This window comes from Larus michahellis, chromosome 2, assembly GCF_964199755.1.
Source record: "Larus michahellis chromosome 2, bLarMic1.1, whole genome shotgun sequence".
In the NCBI taxonomy this organism is placed as follows: domain Eukaryota; kingdom Metazoa; phylum Chordata; class Aves; order Charadriiformes; family Laridae; genus Larus; species Larus michahellis.
The window spans coordinates 144075976-144096429 of NC_133897.1; the positions used below are offsets into that span (position 1 = coordinate 144075976).

Below are 20454 nucleotides of genomic sequence, written 5' to 3' on the forward strand. Positions count from 1 at the left end.
GGCTGTAAGGGTTTCAGTTTCACTAAACTCTCATGAAAAACTTCAAGATCTTTTGCTTGTATTTGCATAGCAGTTATAAGCCACTGGCTAAGAGGATTTTAACAGCCCTGAATATATTAGCTCTGATAACTAAATATAATATCTGACATAATATCTAAATATCACGTCTGACTATCTTAGCTCTTGCACCTGAAACCTATCACAGGAAACAACGTTCAAAATACTGCAGGAAACCCTTCTCACAAATTTTAGAGGAAAAAGCCCCAAACCCAAACAAGGCGTACTCAGCTCACGTGTTCCACAGCATCCTCAGGCGGAAGCAAGCAGGTACCCTCGGAGGATGAAGTCCCTCCTGTACTTTGCGTCCCTGCGCAGCTCGGGTTCCTGGGATGGCAGTGACTGAAGGGCAGTGGGCGGGGGGGTGGATTCACCTCCATCTTCCGAACCAGACCCTGGAATTGCAATCCTAAAAGACTCCTAGAAAGGACACCTCCCATGTGAAGTTTTGTCCTTGCTTTTGGCAGATTGTTTGCGGGCATTTGAACTTCTCCCTACAGCACGCTATTTTTGTTTCTTCCACTCAGGCGTGTCTTCTTTAGTTTAGAAGCAGACAAAAAGCAACAGCTTACATCTTGCCTGAAAAAATGTGCTCACGAAACTTTTCTATATGCAGCCTCTCAGAGTGTGCTCCTCAGCCGTGCTTGTTCCTATTTGCTATACTAAAACGTTTTGTTCAACTATTTCTCCTATTACAGGGAAGGAAGTAAGTAAAAAAATGAAGTGTTACTCACCTATGGTGTAACTAGGCTAAATTTAGATGATACTAGTAAAACAAGAAACTCAAGTTTCATGGTTTAGATATCCCCACCTGGAGTACTGCGTCCAGCTCTGGAGCCCTCAGCACAGGGAAGACATGGACCTGTTGGAGTGGGTCCAGAGGAGGGCCACGAAGACCACAGGACTGGAGCACCACTCCTATAGAGACAGGCTGCAAGAGTTGGGGTTGTTCAGCCTGGAGAAGAGAAGGCTCCGGGGAGACCTTATTGCGGCCTTTCAGTACTTAAAAGGGACCTACAGTAGAGATGGGGACAAACTTTTTCGTGGGGCCTGTTGCGATAGGACAATGGTAATGGCTTTAAACTAAAAAAGGGAAGATTTGGATTAGACATTAGGAAGAAGTTCTTTACAATGAGGGTGGTGAAACCCTGGAACAGGTTGCCCAGAGAGGTGGTAGATGCCCCATCCCTGGAAACATTCAAGGTCAGGTTGGACGGGGCTCTGAGCAACCTGATCTAGTTGAAGATGTCCCTGCTCATTGCAGGGGAGGTTAGACTAGGTGACCTTTAGAGGTCCCTTCCAACCCAAACTATTCTATGATATGTTTGTCTAGTTAAAAGCACCTCATCTCTTCTACAGAAATAGACACAACTTCACCGCTTATTTACTTCCATCCACTATAAATCTGCTTTGTGCATTCACACTTTCTGGAGTCGCAAAGAACCAGAGGACTGTGTGTGTGTGTGATTTTCTTTTTAAGATCTGCCATCTTTTCACATCTTGGTCGATGTGCTACATAAATTTTGCACTGGACGTTTTGAGATCCTAAAGTACACAACCTCTACTTGCCAAAACCGCTTAACAACATTTTCAGGGAAAATTAATTTGGGCAGGGTGAAAGGTAAATCCCGAAGGCAATTTAGTCCTTCCACTGATGTTAGAGGATAAACATGCATACACTTATGTATACACACACACACACACTTTTTTATGCTTCTTTAGCTGACAGCTAAAAAAAGTTAACCCGCCTCAGTAGTGGTCAAGGACCACTTGAGGACCATTTGGATGAAATTACACAAAAATCAAGTGGAGTTGCCACAGATCTGGCTACGCCACTTAGAAATACACCATTAGAAAACAAATGCAAGTAGTCTCAGTTGGGTGAATGTAACCCTTCATTATTCCAGAAAAAAAGAAGTAGGAGCTTGTATTAGTGAAGCTGAAGCCTGAACTGTAACACTCAGCGGTGCTGCTCTGCCCTCTGCAGACTGGATCGTATGATCACATTTTACCCCGTATTACATTTAAAACGCAACAGAATAAAAGTGGTCGATGTAAATTAAACATACATGGACACTACCTTCTAACGGCACACTGGCATGCTGCAAGTCCTAAGAAAGGCAAGTCAGGAGTACTGCTGGGTCACTGGGTGTTTTCTGTACGTTCTCACCGAGTCCAGGCTGCCCACTATGTCTGGGAAGCAACGACTGCCTGAACAGCACCAGCACCCGGAGTCCCAATTCAGAACGGAGTCTAGGAAATATTTATGCCTGCGACTCCAGTGTACGGCACACAGCATTTCTTCATGATGGAGAAACAAGGTTTGGTCCAACTCCCGTATGTAGAGCAACTTCTTCCTGGAACTAAGAACGGTTTTCTACAAGATCTAGGGGACAGCAAATGCTGTGATTCCTCGATTGATCTCCCACTTTTAAGTGACCAGTATGATGGTATGATGGTAGTGATAACCTGCCTTGACTGACACACAAAGGTACCAGCATTCCACTCTGCAAGAAATTTACCTATATGCCACCTCCCACAGCACTGGCTCCATCTTTTATCCAAGGTAAATATCCAAGAAACATGGTAAATTCATCCACCTTTATGAGCGCTCTATAATGTAATGTTCTCTCCTCATGTTATCATGGTAAAGAATGTTAAAGCCGATCTATTTCTCAGGTACTTGCTACATCCCCGCTGATGTGAGAAAACACACACAATGGTACTTACAGTTTCTTATGAGCTCCACAATGTTTTTGTATTAAGGGCATTTCAGAACCCTTCCGACAGAGAAAACACGGTCCTACATCATTTTCAGAAGGCTTCTCTTGGATAGAAACGGCACAATACAATTTACACAACACACAGTTCAGATTTGTTCCAACTTTTTTATTTTATTGAAGTGTCGACATGTGAAAAACACTTTCCTCGAAGCACACATGCCAAGTCCCAGGCAGCATGCGTGGCCTCACAGACGAGCAGCACCCGACACTGCTTTACTCCATCCCCTTCCAGGTTGGCCTATCTGCGGTTATCGGGTGTCACACAACAGACAAAACTGGTCAGGGCTTGTGCGAAAAGAGCCTGGCAGTAAGAAAAATTTGCCTACACAGCTCCCAACATAGTTCCTCTCCTACTGTGTGAGTACCACATGTGCTGGTTACATGACCCAAAGACTCACATGTCAGGACACAAGAGAAGCGAGCAGTCTTTCAACAAGCGGCAGCTTCCAGTGCCCAGCATTGGCAGGATACCTTCCGTACAGAACTAAAATGGGTGCTCAGAAAAACAAAATCTTTATTCAGTTTTATGCAGTGCAGAGCTTGCAATATGTAATGCTATTATGCTTCTGTAAGTTAAATTTTACGGCAGGGCAAGATCCTTAATAATTACTCTTCCGAGCTATACTCAGCATCTGGGTTGGACACCCTCCATAAAACAGGTAAAACAAGTGAGATGATACAGTTAGAGCAGCACATTAAAATTTGATAAAGAGAAGCTCTCAAAATGTACTATGTACAACTGCATTGGATTCCTATCCAGAAGTTCTGCAAGAACACACATTTAGAAAAGTTGGTAGGACATTAAACCACTGACTACATTTCCAAGTGAATGCTTTTGTGTGCATTGGCATCTTGTCACCCTTCGTGCTTTTGTTTTGTTGAGGGATCTGCCACAGACTAATGCTGCAGGCTAGAAAATTTGCAAGCACATCACCCAAGCAAAATGAAAAGTCTCAAGTTTTCACCTTGCCCATTTCACAAACAGAAATGGTATTATTTCTTCCAGAGCAAAAAAAAAATATGGAGGAAAACAATGGTCACATTTATACTTAGCAAAACTGTTCTCCAGTACTTCCGATTGACAGCAGCTGAATGACATTCTTAAAACAAAATTCTTCACATAATCCCTGCTATCTCAGATAACCGACACGGAAATATCACTTAGAGTCTGGGCTACATCTTGAAAATCTTGTGCAATCTTACAATACCTTCATCAAATGAACACTCAAGCTCTAATTTTACCTTTCTTTACATTCTTTTCATTTGAGGACTTTGGGGCGGTTTGTAACATGTAACTGAAGAAAGCAAAGGGAGGGAAATAAAATACTTAATACCACTCCTATTTCCAACAAAATAATTGTATTTAATGACATAATAACTATTCTCAGGTCTGGAAATATGCTAAATTCTGTAACAAAAACCAATACAATGAGCACTATTTCTGCATCAGTTTAAAACTTCACTTGGACAAAGAGCTGCCATATCCCACCATTCTGACCAAGGCCAGAACAAGTAACTACACTTGAATGAACATAATGATTTCATGGGAATGCACAGGTTTCCACTTACATTTACCAATTAAGATTATCTTCTAACATTTTCAGCACTTGGAGTGCAGTCTTAATGGTGTTAGTGATACAATTGCCTGACAACAATCTCTATCCAGAAAGAGAACTCTTTCTACAACTCTCTAGGCTAATAAGAGAAGTGGGCGCATGTGAACCTCATGAGGTTCAACAAGGCCAAGTGCAGGGTCCTGCACCTGGGTCAGCGCCACCCGTGGTACAAATACAGGCTGGGGGATGACGGGACTGAGAACAGCCCTGCTGAGAAGGATTTGGGAATACTGGGGGATGAAAAGCTAGACATGAGCCAACAATGTGCACTTGCAGCCCAGAAAGCCAATCATATCCTGGTCTGCATCAACAGAAGCGTGGCCAGCAGGTCGAGGGAGGGGATGCTGCCCCTCTACTCTGCTCTGCTGAGACTCCACCTGGAGTACTGTGTCCAGCTCTGGTGTCCCCAGTTCAGGAAAGACATGGACCTGTTGGAGTGGGGCCAGAGGAGAGGCACAAAAATGATCAGAGGGCTGGAGCACCTCTGCTATGAGGACAGGCTGAGAGAGCTGGGGTTGTTCAGCCTGGAGAAGAGAAGGCTCCCGGAGACCTTGTTGCGGCCTTTCAGTACTTAAAAGGGACCTACAGGAAAGCTGGGGACAAAATTTTTAGCAGGGCCTGTTATGATAGGACACAGGGTAATGATTTTAAACTAAAAGAGGGTAGATTTAGACTAGATACAAGGGTTTTTTATGATGAAGGTGGTGAAACATGGGAACACTCAAGACCAGGTTGGATGGGGCTCTGAGCAACCTGATCTAGTTGAAGATGTGCCTGATCATTGCAGGGGGGTTGGACTAGATGATCTTTAAAGGTCCCTTCCAACCCAAACTATTCTATGATTCTACGATTCTATGAAGACTGAGGGATCAGGTGACCTAGAAGAAATGCTGACTAATGGTGTCAATAGATACTGGTATTAATCCTTTTTACTTCCCCTACACTCTTAGTCCTTTTGTCTCAATTCCTTCCTAGCCTCCACCTTTTGTGTGCTACAGGCTGTCTTCTTGTCATAAAAATCACTAGAACGGATGTCTTGAACTTTTGTTTCCACATGATTTGCTTCCCACGCTTGGTAGTGCAAACTGTTCCAGAAGGGGTGACTATTTCTGTTGGCTTGTTTAAAGAAGGGTACATGAGACATGCTCCGTTTCCAAGTCACATAAGACTTGGTCTCATGAACTGAGATGGGTGTTAGGATTTTTCCTGTTTCCGGCTCACAAGCTGCAAGCCTAACTTGTTCCCTACATTGTGGCACAAGTTCCACTGCAAATCCAGGCCAAAAGAGCATCCTGTGGGGCTACTTGGTCATCAGTTTCAAATGGTCTTGGAATAGGCAAGCCAAGGCAACTCAGCACTTTTTGAAATGTATTCCTCTTCAAGAAGAAGAGTGGAAAGTAGGTTTATTCTTCTCTAGGGCTTGTTAATAAAATACATACTACTGCTGGGTTCTTCTCTTACCATTAGCACTAATGTTCTTTGGGAACGGAAATCGCTCAGGCCTGCCTGAAGAACACTCAGGAACACTTACTGCTTAGTCCACACGGGGGCTATCTCTTCACAAAGGACAGAAAGGCAAGTAGACCTCTTCCAGGAGCTGACTGAGCATCAATCAACTGGTTTCTGGGTCTCTCTGTCTCCTGAACCTGCAGTTTTAGACTCTAGCAGTTGAAACTTCAGCCTGAAACACCAATTGCACTGAAGACAATACATGACCCTAAATATGTCTACAGCATTATGCCAAGGAGTACCACTCCAAAGCCAACTCACCTCTGAACCTATTAGCAAGGCCTCATGTGGCACTGGAACACGCACTCCAGAGCACCGAAGCACTGCATATGTAAGAGCTGCCAGGACTCCCAGGCACACTGCTGGTCCTCTGCACCTTCCAAAAAAACACTCACGGATTGGGGAACGTGAGCAGGATGCAGAGTACACTATGCCTCTGGTTACTACTGGGATCTACTCTTTCAGAGGGGTAGAGACAAGGCGACAGATTTGAGAGATGACCTCTATAAGAAAGAGCACGCAATTGTTTTGGAAAAAAGAAAGAGAATGACAATGTACAGTGTAGGGCCATGAACAAAACTTCACAAAAAAAGAAATAGCTCTGTATAGAATTGCACAAAGTAAGTAATTCTGAATTTATCTGTACAGTATCACACACTGCATAGCAAAAATACTGACAGACTTCCCATTTTGAGACACTTTTCAAAGTAGTAATTGCCAGGACTGGTAATCCTTTCCTTCCTCTCTGCCCACCCAAAACCTAAATCCATCTCCTGTGTTATTTATACATAATGAAAAGAAAGAGCTCATAAACTATAGTGACATTAACTGTAATCAAGACAATTCACCAAGTAATGTGATACTGGAAGTACTTTTACGATGTTACTGGGGGAAAGGAATGTGTTGAAACAGGACAGTTACACTTTCTGAATATGTAATATTTTGAAGTGAAGCTGAAGTGAAAGCTAAGTGAAACTGAAAAAAATCCAAATTTGAACGTCAGTGGGGATATATATTTTCTCACTCTTAAAAGCCTGAGCCTTTTTTTCCCTTGAAAATATTGATAGAAGAGTCATATATTCTTCAGAATCTCTTTTAAATTGCACAATATTTAATAATTGCACAATAACTTGTTCACCTCTTGCAGTGAAGGCTGAAGGGAGATCCAAGAAATTCACTCTGGTAAAAGTCTTTAGTCAGCAGAAAATGCTTTGAAGAAAACAGTAGAAACTGGAAGGAAATTTCCAGCACCTGCAGTTTTTGGCTACTGGTGGGTAAAAGAAAGTAAAGTTTTGGGGTGTGCTGAAACCTTTGAGGTGAGAGCTGATCTTGCAGTAATTTTTTGAGAGATCTACAACCACTTGCTCATTAACAGCTATGAGCAAAGCAGAAAAGCAGTATTAATTTCCATGCAGAAATTCATACGTTTGTGTGTCATGGCTGCATCCCAAGTCACCATTTTCAGTCCAAGATTTTGCAGACATGGGAAATAAGGATCTCTGCTAGATATTAGGAACAGTCTCAAGGTGCTTTGCCCCATGCCTCAATCTGTCGATTTCGTCTTCCTCTTTTTAACGCTTCTGAATATCAGCTTTAACCTCATTTAGCTTCCAGAAAGCCTTCAAATAGGTTGTTTCTTCTAATAATTCAACTCCCCATATTGCTTGCGATACAGTTAAATTGAAAAAATAGTTTTCAGGTTGAAGTCTGGGTGTTATCATCTATTTCTAGATAGAAGTATTCAGGTTTCCATCTGTTCTCAGAAAACTGCATGGGAATCAAATTGAGTTTATGACCTGCTTCCACACAAGTAGGTACCACACACAGGAGGACTTCATTCTGCATGTTTACCACAAACCCACCGAAGCTGCTGGTCTGTTTGGAGGTCAGTTAGTTCATCAATGGATCTCCAGCTGCACTGACAAGCATATGCTCGTGCTCCTTTCTTCTTTATCATCTTTGCTCTTAGTTTACTGAGCTCAGGCATGTTATTCCTGCCAATCAAGTGAATTCAGTTTAGGAGCATGCATTTTTTTTAAAAAGAAAAAAGACTCACAAGGCCATTTCAATTCTTAAGAACGTTTTTTGAGTACCACTATCATGAATGAATTTAGGGATATGTTTAAATTCTGTTTTGAACGCAATTCTTTCCTGAGAGCAGTCTCAGTACATAATTGCTGTATTCTCAGATCAGCTGGAGATCTGATGTTTTTGTAAGCAATGTTCTGTTTAGAGACCCTGTATCAGCCTCCAGAGAAAGAGTTGGGAAGAAAACCAGGTAAAGTTAATTAAGTGTTAAGAAATTATCCAAAAATGTGTTTATCTTATCAAAGTTATTGTAAGAATCCCTATGCAGAATGGGTAAAACTACAGAGTTAAACTTTTCATCAGGAACTGTTACTGGATTGTTGTTAAAGTGACTGAAATTAAATGGCCATAAAAGGAAAGAATGTACATCAAACCACAAATAATTCCTGTGCAAGCATCAACCACAACAAATGAAAAATCAGCATGGCTATTACAAAAACAAGTTGTTTCAAAAAACAAGTGAAAATTTAGCATTTTAACTATCCCTGCTCTCATGACCTCCTCCTGGCCAATTACGGGCCACTGAATTGCTCAAAAACATTAACAAGCCCAGTTAAATAAAGAAAATACAAGCCAAACATCAACAAAAGAATTTTTAGAAAAAGAGATCAGACATCTATTAATGGAAGGCAAATGTTTAATCTCCAAGTTTGCTTTTTAAAAAACAGGTTAGTCAAAATAAATAGCTAAATATCTTGCTAAAGATTACAGATTTTAATCAGTTACCTGATAATTATCAGTTATCTGATAATTATCTGTTATCTGATAATAACACCTTTCATGTCCTTTTAAAAAAATTATTAATTTCAAGATCTCAGAAGCAGAATAATTTAGACTTTGATTAAATAAATATGATTATATATGATTATAGTAATAAATATGATTAAATATTTGATTAAATAAATATTTGATTAAATAAAATAATTTTATTTTTATTTAACCTTTCCAGCTACCAAACTCATCTCTTACTGCTTTAAATAATGGGAAAATAAGATCTGCACTCAAAGACAAACACAAATTTTGAAACTGGAAGGGAAATACAGGAAAAACCTTACATGTAATTAATACAAGAAAAATATTGCGAAAGGAGATGATGTATCCATCACTGTTCTGCTCCAGCTGTCACACCCCCTGGTGGCCAACCACATACTCTGAACACATCCACTACCTCCATCAGCTAATGGGCATGAACTGAGACTTTACTAAAATAAAAGGAATACAAATTTGAAGTCTGTATTATAAGCATGCCTACTACACTACCCTTCACTAAGTTTTAGTGATACAGTTTTAGAGAAACTGGAAATAAGAACTCCTTAATTTTAAGTCTTCAAAAAAAGTTGAAATAACTAAAGACACCACAATATAACACGAAAACAAAAATCCCACTACTCCATTTAATCAAACCTTGCTTCAACCAGAAGTCTGGTAAGAAACAAAACTATTTGATTTTCACTGAAAATGACAGCATAATACTTGATACTGGAAAAAAGAAAATCTGACTTGAAACAATCACAGTCTGTGACTGAAGGTATCGTGAGAAGTACACGCTGAACCGTCTGCATTCATTTTGTAGGCATTCTGCAACGGCACACCAGAGGCCAACCCACTGCACAGATTATCTGCTTATTTCAGCAGTAAAGTTGCCTTTTGATCCATGAAACTTGAATTCTTTTTAAAAACAGAGAGGAAGAGTGATAGGGAAAGAAATGGACAGGCATGAACACAGATTATGGCAGATGCTGCATCCCTTTCCCTGCAGACTTTCCTACCTGACCACCAAACAAGCTGCAACACGCTCCTTTCTAGGTAAGACAGGAGCGCTCAGGACTTTTCATCTTTTCTGTTCCTATCAAACCCCAAAGCACAGTAACACAATACTAATATCAAACCCACCTCAGACATACCTGAAAAAAAGGTAATCACAGGACTGATCCCAGATGTAGCCATTGAAAAGTGACACACGGAAGTCACAAGCAGTACAACGAAGCTGATCACAAGTTCTGGTCAAAAAAGAACAAAAACCTTCAAGAGCTTATTACAATCAGAGAAGCTACACAGATTGTAACTTTTTTTAAAGTACAGCGCTCACTCAGAAATAGCAGAACCAAGGTTACCCTGTAATCTTATTTTTTTTACATTTAGCGCACATTCATTATGGTATGTGTTTTAACTATATGATCATGTATTATTTTTACAGGTTCCTAACCTCACTGAACACACAGAATAAACTAATATTCTCTTGATATATTCTCTTTGGTCCTCCTCACTGCTATGACACCTGATCAGCATCCAAATATGCATCAAGTGCATAGTTACTTACTACAAAAAATCCCACATCGAAATGTAATAGTGTTCTATAGGATGTTGGGGATAAATGTTTAAAGTACTACTAAGTTCAGCTGCAGTTCCAAAGCACTCTGGATATTTTCAGTTCAGGCTCTGGGATGATTTAAACCAGCCCATTGCTTTAAGTGACATATGTGCCATCACACAGAAAGCTGAAGAGAGGCAGGGAAAAAAAAAATTCTACAACAGCAATTTCCTTAACTACATGGTTTTGATTTTTGGAGTCTTGTGTCTCATTTGCACACATCTTTCAACTGCTCAAGCAAACAAAAGATTTAGTGGTCAACAACAGAGGACTGGAAGGGACCAGCTGACTTCACTGTAGTTACAGGCAGCCATATGTTTAGGTGAATATAAGGTGTCCCTGTCCAGTTCGAATGCAGAACTCTGTACCACCAGAGAAACACAGATGTGATTAAAAATAATGATAAAGGAAGTAGAACTTTTTTTTTTTTTCACATTTCCTACCTTTTTGAAATATTTGTTCCTATGCCACATGGTGAAGAGCTTCCACCCAGATACACTGGACAGCATCTATGTGGATTTCATTAAAAAATATTAAATTATAACAAAACATTTTGGAGAAAGTAGTACAATGCTTCTCTTAGTTTAACAGCATGATATTTCTAAAATAATATTTATTAAATACAGGCAAAGCATCCAAATGTTTACAAACTATAGAATTTTAAAATTTCCATTACCAAGGTGTTAAAAGAAAAACTGTATGACAACCACTCTACACCAAATACATATGGACTATACATTACAGCTTTTGATAAATGCTTATATCCATAAGGCAAAGGAAGTTCAATAACTTAAATAATTAATAAATTTATAATAAATAATTTTGACCACATTAAAGCACATTAGTAATTCTTCAAAATAATGTTTATCTTTTGTTTTTCTGTAAAAAGAATACTTCTCTAAATAATCAGTTTCTTTCTTAGTTAATGCCAACACAGATTAATCAGTAACAATATTATTCGACTGACACCAAGCTATAATCAAGCTATGTTCAAATAGCCAAAACACTTTTCACTTACCTTTTCCTATGAGTCTGTACAACAACACTGTTGCTTTCAGGTGTGAGACTTGCAGACTTAGACTTCAATTTCTATTTAAAAAGCAATTAAAGAATAAAAAGTAGCATTACAGCAAGGTAACAACATTCTGGTTTTTTTAATAAGCAGGAGCCAGAAAATATCAGTCACGGAAGAAGGGGACTAAGAATTTGGGAATTTTCTTGCTCGGGTTTCTGTGAGGCTCTTTGAGGCAGAGGCTGCTGAAGTAACAGGTAAGTGAGGAATGAGCCTTCTCTTCCCATACTGAATTCCCAGCTCCGCCTGAAGGAATTCAACACCACATGATCACTTTGACTTTACAATCAAGACTTAGTATTTCATGCCCTACCCTAATTATGCTTTTAAAAGCAATTTTAAATTAGGAAACTTCTGCCTCAGTGTTTTGGAGCTTTTGTTTTACCGAAAACACATTAAGGACTTATATTATTAAAAAAGATAGTGTCTTTGAAAAGTTTGTTATTTGCTGCACATAAAACAGGTCATTTGAATTCTAGAATACTAGAATTCTAGATCCTAAATGGGAAATCCTAGGGATGTAAAATGATAAAATTATACAAATTTACTGACATAATTTTCGTTCACTCTGACACATGTATTGTAGCATACAAGTGTTATTTGTTGGTTCAGATTTAGCAACTCTGTAAGAAATCAAAGACAAGTAAAGCAAAACCGATGTCACTGATGAGAATAAGAGAATCTGCACAGGGGGTTATGAAGCATAAATACCACAATTTTCTATGAAGCATAAATACCACAATTTTCTAATGATGATACCTAAATGAATATCTATTTTCATCTCCATCTCCTGCTGTTGAACGACAGAAGCCATCTGCAGATGATACATAACGGGGAGCAGTGCTTGGTATGCCAGACGACTGCACTGCCATTCAGAGGGGCCTCAGCAGACTGCAGAAATGACCTGAGAGAAGTACAACTAAGGGGATATGCAAACGCCCACTGCTGGGGAAGAATAACCCTCATGCACCAGAACACACTGAGGGCTGACCAGCTGGAAAGCAGCTTTGCAGAAAAGGCCGTGGGAAATTCGGTTGATGGTAAGTCAACTATGAGCCAGCAGCATGCCCATGCAGTGCAGAAGGTCAACAGCATCCTGCGCTACGTTAGGAGGGACATTGCCAGCAGGCTGAGGGAGGTGATCCTTCCTCTCTACTCAGCGCTGGTGAGACAGAATCACAGAATCATTTCGGTTGGAAGGGACCTCTGGAGATCATCTAGGACAACCACCCTGCTCAAAGCAGGGTCAGCTTCAGCAGCTTGCCCAGGACTGTGTCCAGTTGGGTTTTGAAAATCTCCACAGACAGACACTCCACAACCTCTCTGGGCAGCCTGTCCCAATGTTTGACCACCCTTGCAGTAAAAAAGTGATTTCCTATGTACAGATGGAATTTCATGTGTTTCAGTTTACACTCATTGCCTCTTGTCCTTTCACTGGGCACTACAGAGGAGTCTCGCCCCTTCTTTACTCCTCCCATCACATATTTACACACATTGATAAGATCCCCCTGGAGTCTTCTCTTCTCCAGGCTGAACAGTCCCGGATCTTCCAGCCTCTCCTATGAAAGATACTCCAGCCTCTTAATCATCTCCATAGCCCTTTGCTGGATTCTCTCCAGTAGCTCCAGCTCCCTCTTGCACTGGCAGCCCAGAACTGGACACAGTACTCAGATACGGCCTCATAGACATGTCTGGAGTGCTGTGCCCAGTACAAAAGAGACATGGACATAATGGTGATTAAGGACTTAGACCATCTGACATGGAAGTAGAGGCTAAGAGAGCTGGAATTGTTTCGCCTGGAGAAGACAAGGGTCAGAAGAATCTTATCAACGTATAATAATGGGGAAGAATAAAGAAGACGTGGCCAGACTCTTCTCAGTGGGAACCACTGCCAGGAGAGGCAATGGGCACAAACTGAAATACAAGAAATTTCAGTTACACATATAAAAAGCTGCTTTACTTCTTGCGAGGGTGGTCAAACACTGGAACAAGTTATTTAGAGAGGGTGCAGAGTCTCCACCCTTGGAGATACTCAAAAGCCATCTGGACATGGTCCTGTGCAACCAGCCCTAGGTAGCCCTTCTTGAGCAGGTGGCTGGACCAGGTGATCTCCAGAGGTCCCTTGCAACCTCAACCACTCCATGATTCTGCAATATTTGACACTATGCTCTATCTTGAACTAGCACTTCCTTTAATTGCCTGTTATTGCCTGGGTAAGACCATTTCTTTATATCTCTCCTGTTCCTCACTATAGGATTGTTGTATTTTCCTTTCTGCTTTATTTTCCAAGTTTATCCTACAGCTTGTTTTAGGTCTTTTTTTTTTTTTTTTTTTTGCTTTAAAACAGTTTATGGTGCTTTCCTTTCCATCGCTGAACCTCATCTGTTCTGCATTTTTCCAGACTCCTACTCACCAGAGGTGTTTTGGCAAAGCTGCTGTCATTACAGATTTCATCAATAATGTCATCTATATCTTCTTCACTGCTGCCAGCACTCATTAACAGTTTAGCTGATCTGAAAAACAAACAAAACAGGCTCCATTTTGTAGCATAACCAAAGCAGTTCTAAGAATTGTAAATTAAAACATAAAATTAGTTACAGCCTTTTTCCTCTAATATTTCTGTAGTACCTAAGGTAGGCCATCCAAATAATGACTGGACACACGTAAACTGAAGGATGACGCCTTTCAGCCCCTGTTGAACTGTCCCATCACAGGTCTTATTTTTGCTTGCTTCTTTCATTTCCAATCACTTCCAACCCTGAATTAAAATTATAATATAACCCATTTTGCACTTACTGAGCACCAGATTGGACAGCCCTGATTTTTCACATTAATCTTCAGCAGCAGGAATATAAAAAGGTCAGAGGGAATTCTCTCCTCATGCTATATACAACTGCAGGGGTTCTGAAGGAATTCCTGCCAAACTGTATGCATTTAGAGAGATCACCTGCACTTTGCTTTCATTCACGTGAGGAGTCTTGTCTCAAGTCTGCTGTTTGCTAGCTCTTTGTCAAAGAAAAGGAGGCCTGTAGTACTGCTGCATCAACCAATGAAGAACAAATCTACTCCTGAGAAAGAAGAAAACTGTGTGATTTTTTAAAATCTTGTAATTGGATTGTCTCTATTTGGGTGCTCATCTAACCTTTATATCAACAACAGGGAAGTCCAGTAATGTGGCCAAAAGTAGTGGAGTTGTGGGTCTTGTGTTAGTCATTTGGCTCGCCAAGATCCTTGCCTGGGACTCTGAAATGCCTGTTGGGTAAGCACTCAGCAGCCCACCTGTGGAGACATCTGGCCAAGCCCCTCTGGTCCACAGACCTTCCAACAGGAGCCTGAGACACCTGGGAGGGCTGGGATGGAAACCTGAGGGAAGGCAAAGACACCAGCGAGGGCCAGGATGGAACCCTGCGGGCCGGCAGCGGTGCGGCAGACGGCTTGTTGGTACCGTCAGCAGTGACCCTGTCCCGACCAAAAACTGTCAGTATTCAGACCGTCATTTTGAAAATTATGAAATTTGAGGTGGATACATGCCCGTGTAGAGTGTAAGTTAGGCGCTTACTGCAGAAGATATGGTTAATAGAGAAAGTATGAACGGAATACATAAATGACTGAAGTATCAACAGAATAAAATGTTTGATAATAGTACTGCTAAAGTTCTTCCTGCTATAAACTGTAAGATTTATAGATATTTTATGATGCACCACGAGGTCAGTTACAGAACTCAGTAACCCCTGATCCTAACTCAGGAGCAAATTAGTGCAGCTTTTAACGCCATATTTAATCCGAGGTTGGGATAATTCCAAGAGACAAAGACTATCTGAAGTAACTCAGCTCGCTGGCCCAGGACTTGGGTGTTTAAAAATAAGTAAGACAGGCGATACTCGCTGACCGCCAGCCAGCGTTTCGGCTCCCGAACCCGGCTATTTTGGGCTCCGGAGGGGTCTCGCCGCACGCCGACCCCCTCCCGCCCCACAGGAGGGACAGCCCGCTCGGCGGGGAGGTGCCTGAGGGCGCCGGGACCGACGTAGGGTCGCTAACCTGCCCTCCTTCGCCGTCTGCTCCTCCTCCTGGCCATCGCCGTCCCGGTGGCCACCCGCCGCCCCCTGCCCCGGCAGGCGGCAGAGCCGCCTCTCCACTTCATCCAGTAACTGGTCCAGGTCCTCCGCCATCTTGCCGCCGCCGGCCGTTGCCAAGGCGGCCCCGCGCGGCTAGGCACGGGCAGGGGCGGAGTCTCCGCGCCCGGCGGGGTGTGTGCGGGAGCCTGTGGAGCTCGCCCGCCGCCGGGCCCCCGGCCCACCCCGCCTGCCGCCCCGGCAGACGAGGGTTGAAAGGAGGAGAGAAAAAAAAAAAAAAAGGGAAAAAAAACGCACCGAGCCGCTAGACTCCGGCCGTAGTCGGCAGGATTCGAACCTGCGCGGGGAGACCCCAATGGATTTCTAGTCCATCGCCTTAACCACTCGGCCACGACTACACATGTTGAAACAATGTTTCTCCGCCATACTAGGTCTAACCGGCCGGGCCCCCGCCGCACCGAATCGGGCTGAGCCGCGGCGCTCTGCCGCAGCCGGCCGTCTGCCTCGCAGCGGGACGCCGGGGGACGGCCAGGCCGCCGTCAGCGAAACGTTCCCCGATACAACTGTGAGGATTATAGCATAGAAACGACATAAAATAAGAGTTTATGCCTAACGTATTTGTAATATAACTCAGTATGAGGTATATCGGTCCGTTTAGAGCAAAACGAAATGGTTGCACTTCACTAAGTCCCGCAGGAGAAGCCTGTCTTTTTGCGTAGATTAGAAACGCTTGTTCAGAGAATGGCCCCTTAAAACCCGGTACGCTCACAAGCAGACATCCTTGACAGCGTTCGGGGAGCCCAGGGCAGACTCGGGCAGTCGGGGAGAGAGCGGCAGTACTGGGCTGGGGATGACCGGTTCTGGTCGGTTCTGGCTGGTTTCAGCTGGGGCGCTGAGGGAAGCGGCTGCAGCCCCGCCTGCTCGTGGGGTTTGTGGGTCTTCGTGTAGTAATACTGCATTTCCTGGACAAAGAGATAGCTTAAGCAAGCGGGCTATTTTTTGTGTGCTTCATTTAGTATTTTTGAGAAAAGCCCGATAAAACAGGGTCTCGCTGTTAGTATCCAGGCAGGCGTAGGAGGTGTGGGTCACTGGTCAGCCAAGGTGTGCTGCGGCCTCCTCTGCCTTCAGTGACAAGTGGAAGGTGAAATGCCTCAGGGTGGGCACACTGCCAGGGCCATCACTGCTGACACTTTGCGACAAACGGTGCAGCTGAAGGCTGTGCATTACTATATTTGATTAGAAACCTAAGGAAGCAATTTAGAGAGAGGTCCTGTTAAGCAAAACAAAGCACTGCCGTCTCCTCAGCTCAGCTGAGACAGAAAGCTCTGTGCTCGCGCTTCCCCCCCCCCCCATTGCCAAGACTGTTCAAAATTTGTCAGCCCATGATGAAGTGGGGGCCGCAGTCCTCAACGTCTCCAAGCAAAGCCTCTTGGTTACAAGGTGTTTTACAATCCTCCTGGTATTCCAAGTAATGGGTTGCAAGCCCTGTTTGAATTCCCTCGTACTTAAGCTGTTATTTCATCGTACCATTTTCCCTCACCGTGCATCTCAGGGCTTTGTTAGTGCCCCAGCCCTGTATCATGGCACATGGGGGAGATGTGTAGTGTAGAACAGTTGTGAGCCTTCCCTGGGTTGATGTGATGGAAGAAACTAAATAGTGTTGATGCTGCTCCAGCTCTTTTAAGTGGTCCCTTGGTCAGGACTCGGTGTCGTGTAGGTAAATTCAATCCAGAAGAAGTGGATTTTTTGGTGGAATTTTTACATTCATCTCTTGCAGCTGTGGAGAGTTTAAGCTAATCACAATTCTCCCCGGTATGCTATCATCTCTGTAATTTGAAAAAGGATCAGGAGCCCACAGGCTTGGAAAATCTTGAAGAAACTCTTGTCCTGAAATACATCATCACATGTGGAAAAGACCACTTGCTGCATCATCTTAAAGGAGCTTAAGAATGCCAAAATCCTGTATCATTCTGGCATTCTTTCAAATGGCCTTAGAAATCTGAGTACATTCTCTTTTGACTGCAAAACAGCTTCTTTCCCTTTCCATCAATCCTGTGGCTGTCAATGCGTCTGCTGCAAGGTGCCAAAAATGTATGGAGTGTCTATGGGATAATGGTGCCAAAGTCAGGGTGCCTCAAGGCCTTCTCCCATGAACCCGTTGCAGCATTTGCTCAGTTGGAAAGCATTTGAAACAAAAAAAAAAATAAAAAAAGGAAAGAAAGAAAAAAGGCACAGACCTTTAAAAATTCCTTAAACTGCAAAGATTGTTTTTGTGCAGATTGCTGCCTGCTGTTTAGATCCTTGTTGTTCAAAACTTCTGAAAGGCCTGATGCAATCAAAGAGACTTACTGGGTCAAATTGATTCCAGACCACTCCCTGGAATCACACTGAGGTGAATCTGACATACTGGGCCTTCAGCTCAGCTGTGGCCCGGAGAAAGGAGTTGAGGTCATGCCTTGAATTTTGCCCTCTCTTAGGAAATAAGTGCATTTGCTTGTGCAAATCATGTCTCTCTCTGACTGCTTGGGACTTATATTGGTGCAAACAGAAAGGTTACTGACTGCTGAGGGCTGGAAAAGTACAGAATGACCACTTTGTCTGATGATGATGGTTTGTTTTTGGTTTTTTTTTGGTACTCTCTCAGTGTATCCTTAGGAAGAGAGGACAGGAAGCTGGAAGGCTGTCCTGGGTGGAAGCCGTCATGTTCTCTAATCCTCAAACCACTGCGAGCCTTAGCGGCATTGATAAAACTGGATTTTGCCACCACAGTGATGAAGACAAAAAACCCACTTCCTAGGGCAGGATGTTAATTTGCCTCCTTTGTTTTCTCTGGGAACCAAAAAGAGCCTTGATTGAGGTTGAGCAGAGCTTTCCTCAGGCCTCTTCTCTGAATGATGAACTCTCCAGGGTTCAGGCAATGATAGAGGCTGGCAGAGCCAGGGGATACCAAAGCTGTCATTTCCTAATGCTACCCACTGCCAGCCAGGAGGGAAAGGAACGCAGGGAGGCACTCTTCCTTTTGACATGGTGACAGCACGTTGCAGCCCTTTCTGTCTTCCCATCTCTTGCCCCAGAAGCTGGTATGGAAGGGAGCACAGTGACTGCCACTCAGCAAGGTGTTCTACTGCTTCCAGCAAATACAGAACCAGTTCAACTTCTTGCTCCCAGCCACAGGATATTTCTCTAATCCCTTTTCTGGTCACACTCCAGTATGATACCATTTTGAGTGACACCACGCTTATTTTCCAGTAGTGGTACAATGCATCGATATAAGCAAATTCAGGCCGAATGAAGATTCTTGGCCAAAATTTAACCACTAGCAAGCATTTCTGTGGATTAAATTATTCTGTGTAAAGATATCAGATTGAGAGACAATTTCTTGAAAGACCGCTTGGCAACAAAAATAGCAGTGTGTGCAAGATTCCTCATATAACGTTATTCGTGATGTTGAGAGACAGCCTTGGATCAGAGGACAGTTTAAGCTGGAGGCCAGTTCAGTCTTGGACTTCACTGCCAATCCTTCCGTCAAAGGTGCCAGCTCAGAGAGTGGATTTTCAGTTTGGTTTTCTGGCACAGCTGCTTCACCCACGGGGGACCAGACTGGCATCAGGACTGGAACAACTTTCAGTTACTTACAACCTTCCCTCGAAATAATCATTTCAGGGTTAGGGTATGTGAGCACCCACCACCTGGTCCCTGGGCTACCCAGTTCTCTTGCAAAGGAAGATATTCCTGAGAAGAGCAGGTAAGTGTCCAGAGTGACAACCTGAGCCCTTGCTGTCAGGGGTAAACATACTTTTGGATGTTCGTAGCCACACGTGCTCATTTTCAAATGAGTGCGACATTGTGGTGCTTACCAAGGGAAGGTATGCAAAGCAAAAACAGTATGCAAAGCAAAAAAATACTTGTCTGGGGGCCTTTTAATGAATGTGGTGTAGTCCTGAAAACTGCTTATAACCATGACATTTTGATGTCTGTGAGGGCATAACAAACACTGTAAAGTTGATTCTGGAAAAAACCTGTTAGCTTGTAAGGCTGTGTATCAAGGAGGTCACACTTCCAAATCAATGATAATTATGTGTAACTTCAAATAAAAATGGTGTTGCCAGGCACTGTGTGGCTTTACTGCACCTGCATTCTCTGGCACCAAGGGTGTCTGTCCCTGTAAAGTGGGGCAGAGGGAGGCACATGGCGATAAAGCAGGTTAACGCAGAGGAAACATCTCATCACAAGGAAAAAATGTTTCCATTTAAAAGATTGAAAGAATAATTAGTAGTAAATATAAAATAATTGGCCTGCTAGGAAGGACCTAAGCTGTGGTACATGAGCAGTCAAGGAGCAGGCGTCCAGCAGAGAGGACTGGGGGCTATTGTGGAAAAATCCTTCCTACTTGCTGCCCATTGCACAGCTGCAGCGGGAGTCAAACAACACGCAAGACCATCCTAGCTGAGGGACACGGGAGCTGAAACCAAAGCAGCGATAGTGTTACATCACTCTTGCCAAGGCTGGAAAATATTTTTCAGGGATGGTTCTCCAGATGAGTTGTGAGCTGGGAATAACTAGCCTATAAGCCATGGGGTCGTGGCGTGAGTATGCATGTGAGGGGGAAGATTGCTGTTTGTGTGAACTCCATGCTAGTATCCCACTCCTCAGCAGGGCTGATTCAGGCTTTTCTTCCTTACGCTCCAGGATGCTGCATTTCAGAGGGAGTGGGAGGTGGCGGTTGACAGGGTTGGTGGCCTCACACATGAGGTTCCGCATACACTCCTTTGTTTTACTGCATAACATTTTCCTTTTCTCAGTAAAAGAATCCTGTTCAGTGAAAATGTATGTTAGACAGAATCACACCTGTGTAATGTGAATGCCATTTGCATGTGTGTTTTTG

General features: G+C 43.0%; 1 protein-coding gene and 1 non-coding gene across 2 annotated transcripts; both read right to left on the reverse strand.

The window, feature by feature from the left end:
• Window positions 1-5153: 5153 nt before the first annotated feature.
• On the reverse strand, window positions 5154-15803 carry CFAP418 (cilia and flagella associated protein 418). The gene is made up of 6 exons (XM_074577475.1): window positions 15535-15803; window positions 13910-14009; window positions 11443-11513; window positions 10868-10933; window positions 9958-10053; window positions 5154-7959 (listed from the first exon to the last, which is right to left on the reverse strand). Exons 1-6 carry the CDS (start codon window positions 15663-15665, stop codon window positions 7800-7802), a joined length of 624 nt encoding a protein of 207 aa, XP_074433576.1. The 5' UTR covers window positions 15666-15803; the 3' UTR covers window positions 5154-7799.
• Window positions 15804-15885: 82 nt separating this feature from the next.
• Window positions 15886-15967, reverse strand: TRNAS-AGA (transfer RNA serine (anticodon AGA)). The gene has a single exon. It is a non-coding gene; the product is annotated as a tRNA-Ser (tRNA).
• Window positions 15968-20454: the final 4487 nt, after the last annotated feature.

What these genes read in the sequence shown, in the direction of transcription:
- CFAP418 (XM_074577475.1), bottom strand. Translation starts at nt 15,665, where the DNA reads ATGGCGGAGGACCTGGACCAGTTACTGGATGAAGTGGAGAGGCGGCTC. An exon ending in CAGACGGCGAAGGAGGGCAG is followed by an intron (nt 14,010 to 15,534) that starts GTTAGCGACCCT and finishes TTTGTTTTTCAG; the next exon opens with ATCAGCTAAACTGTTAATGA. An exon ending in GTACAGACTCATAGGAAAAG is followed by an intron (nt 10,934 to 11,442) that starts GTAAGTGAAAAG and finishes AAATCCACATAG; the next exon opens with ATGCTGTCCAGTGTATCTGG.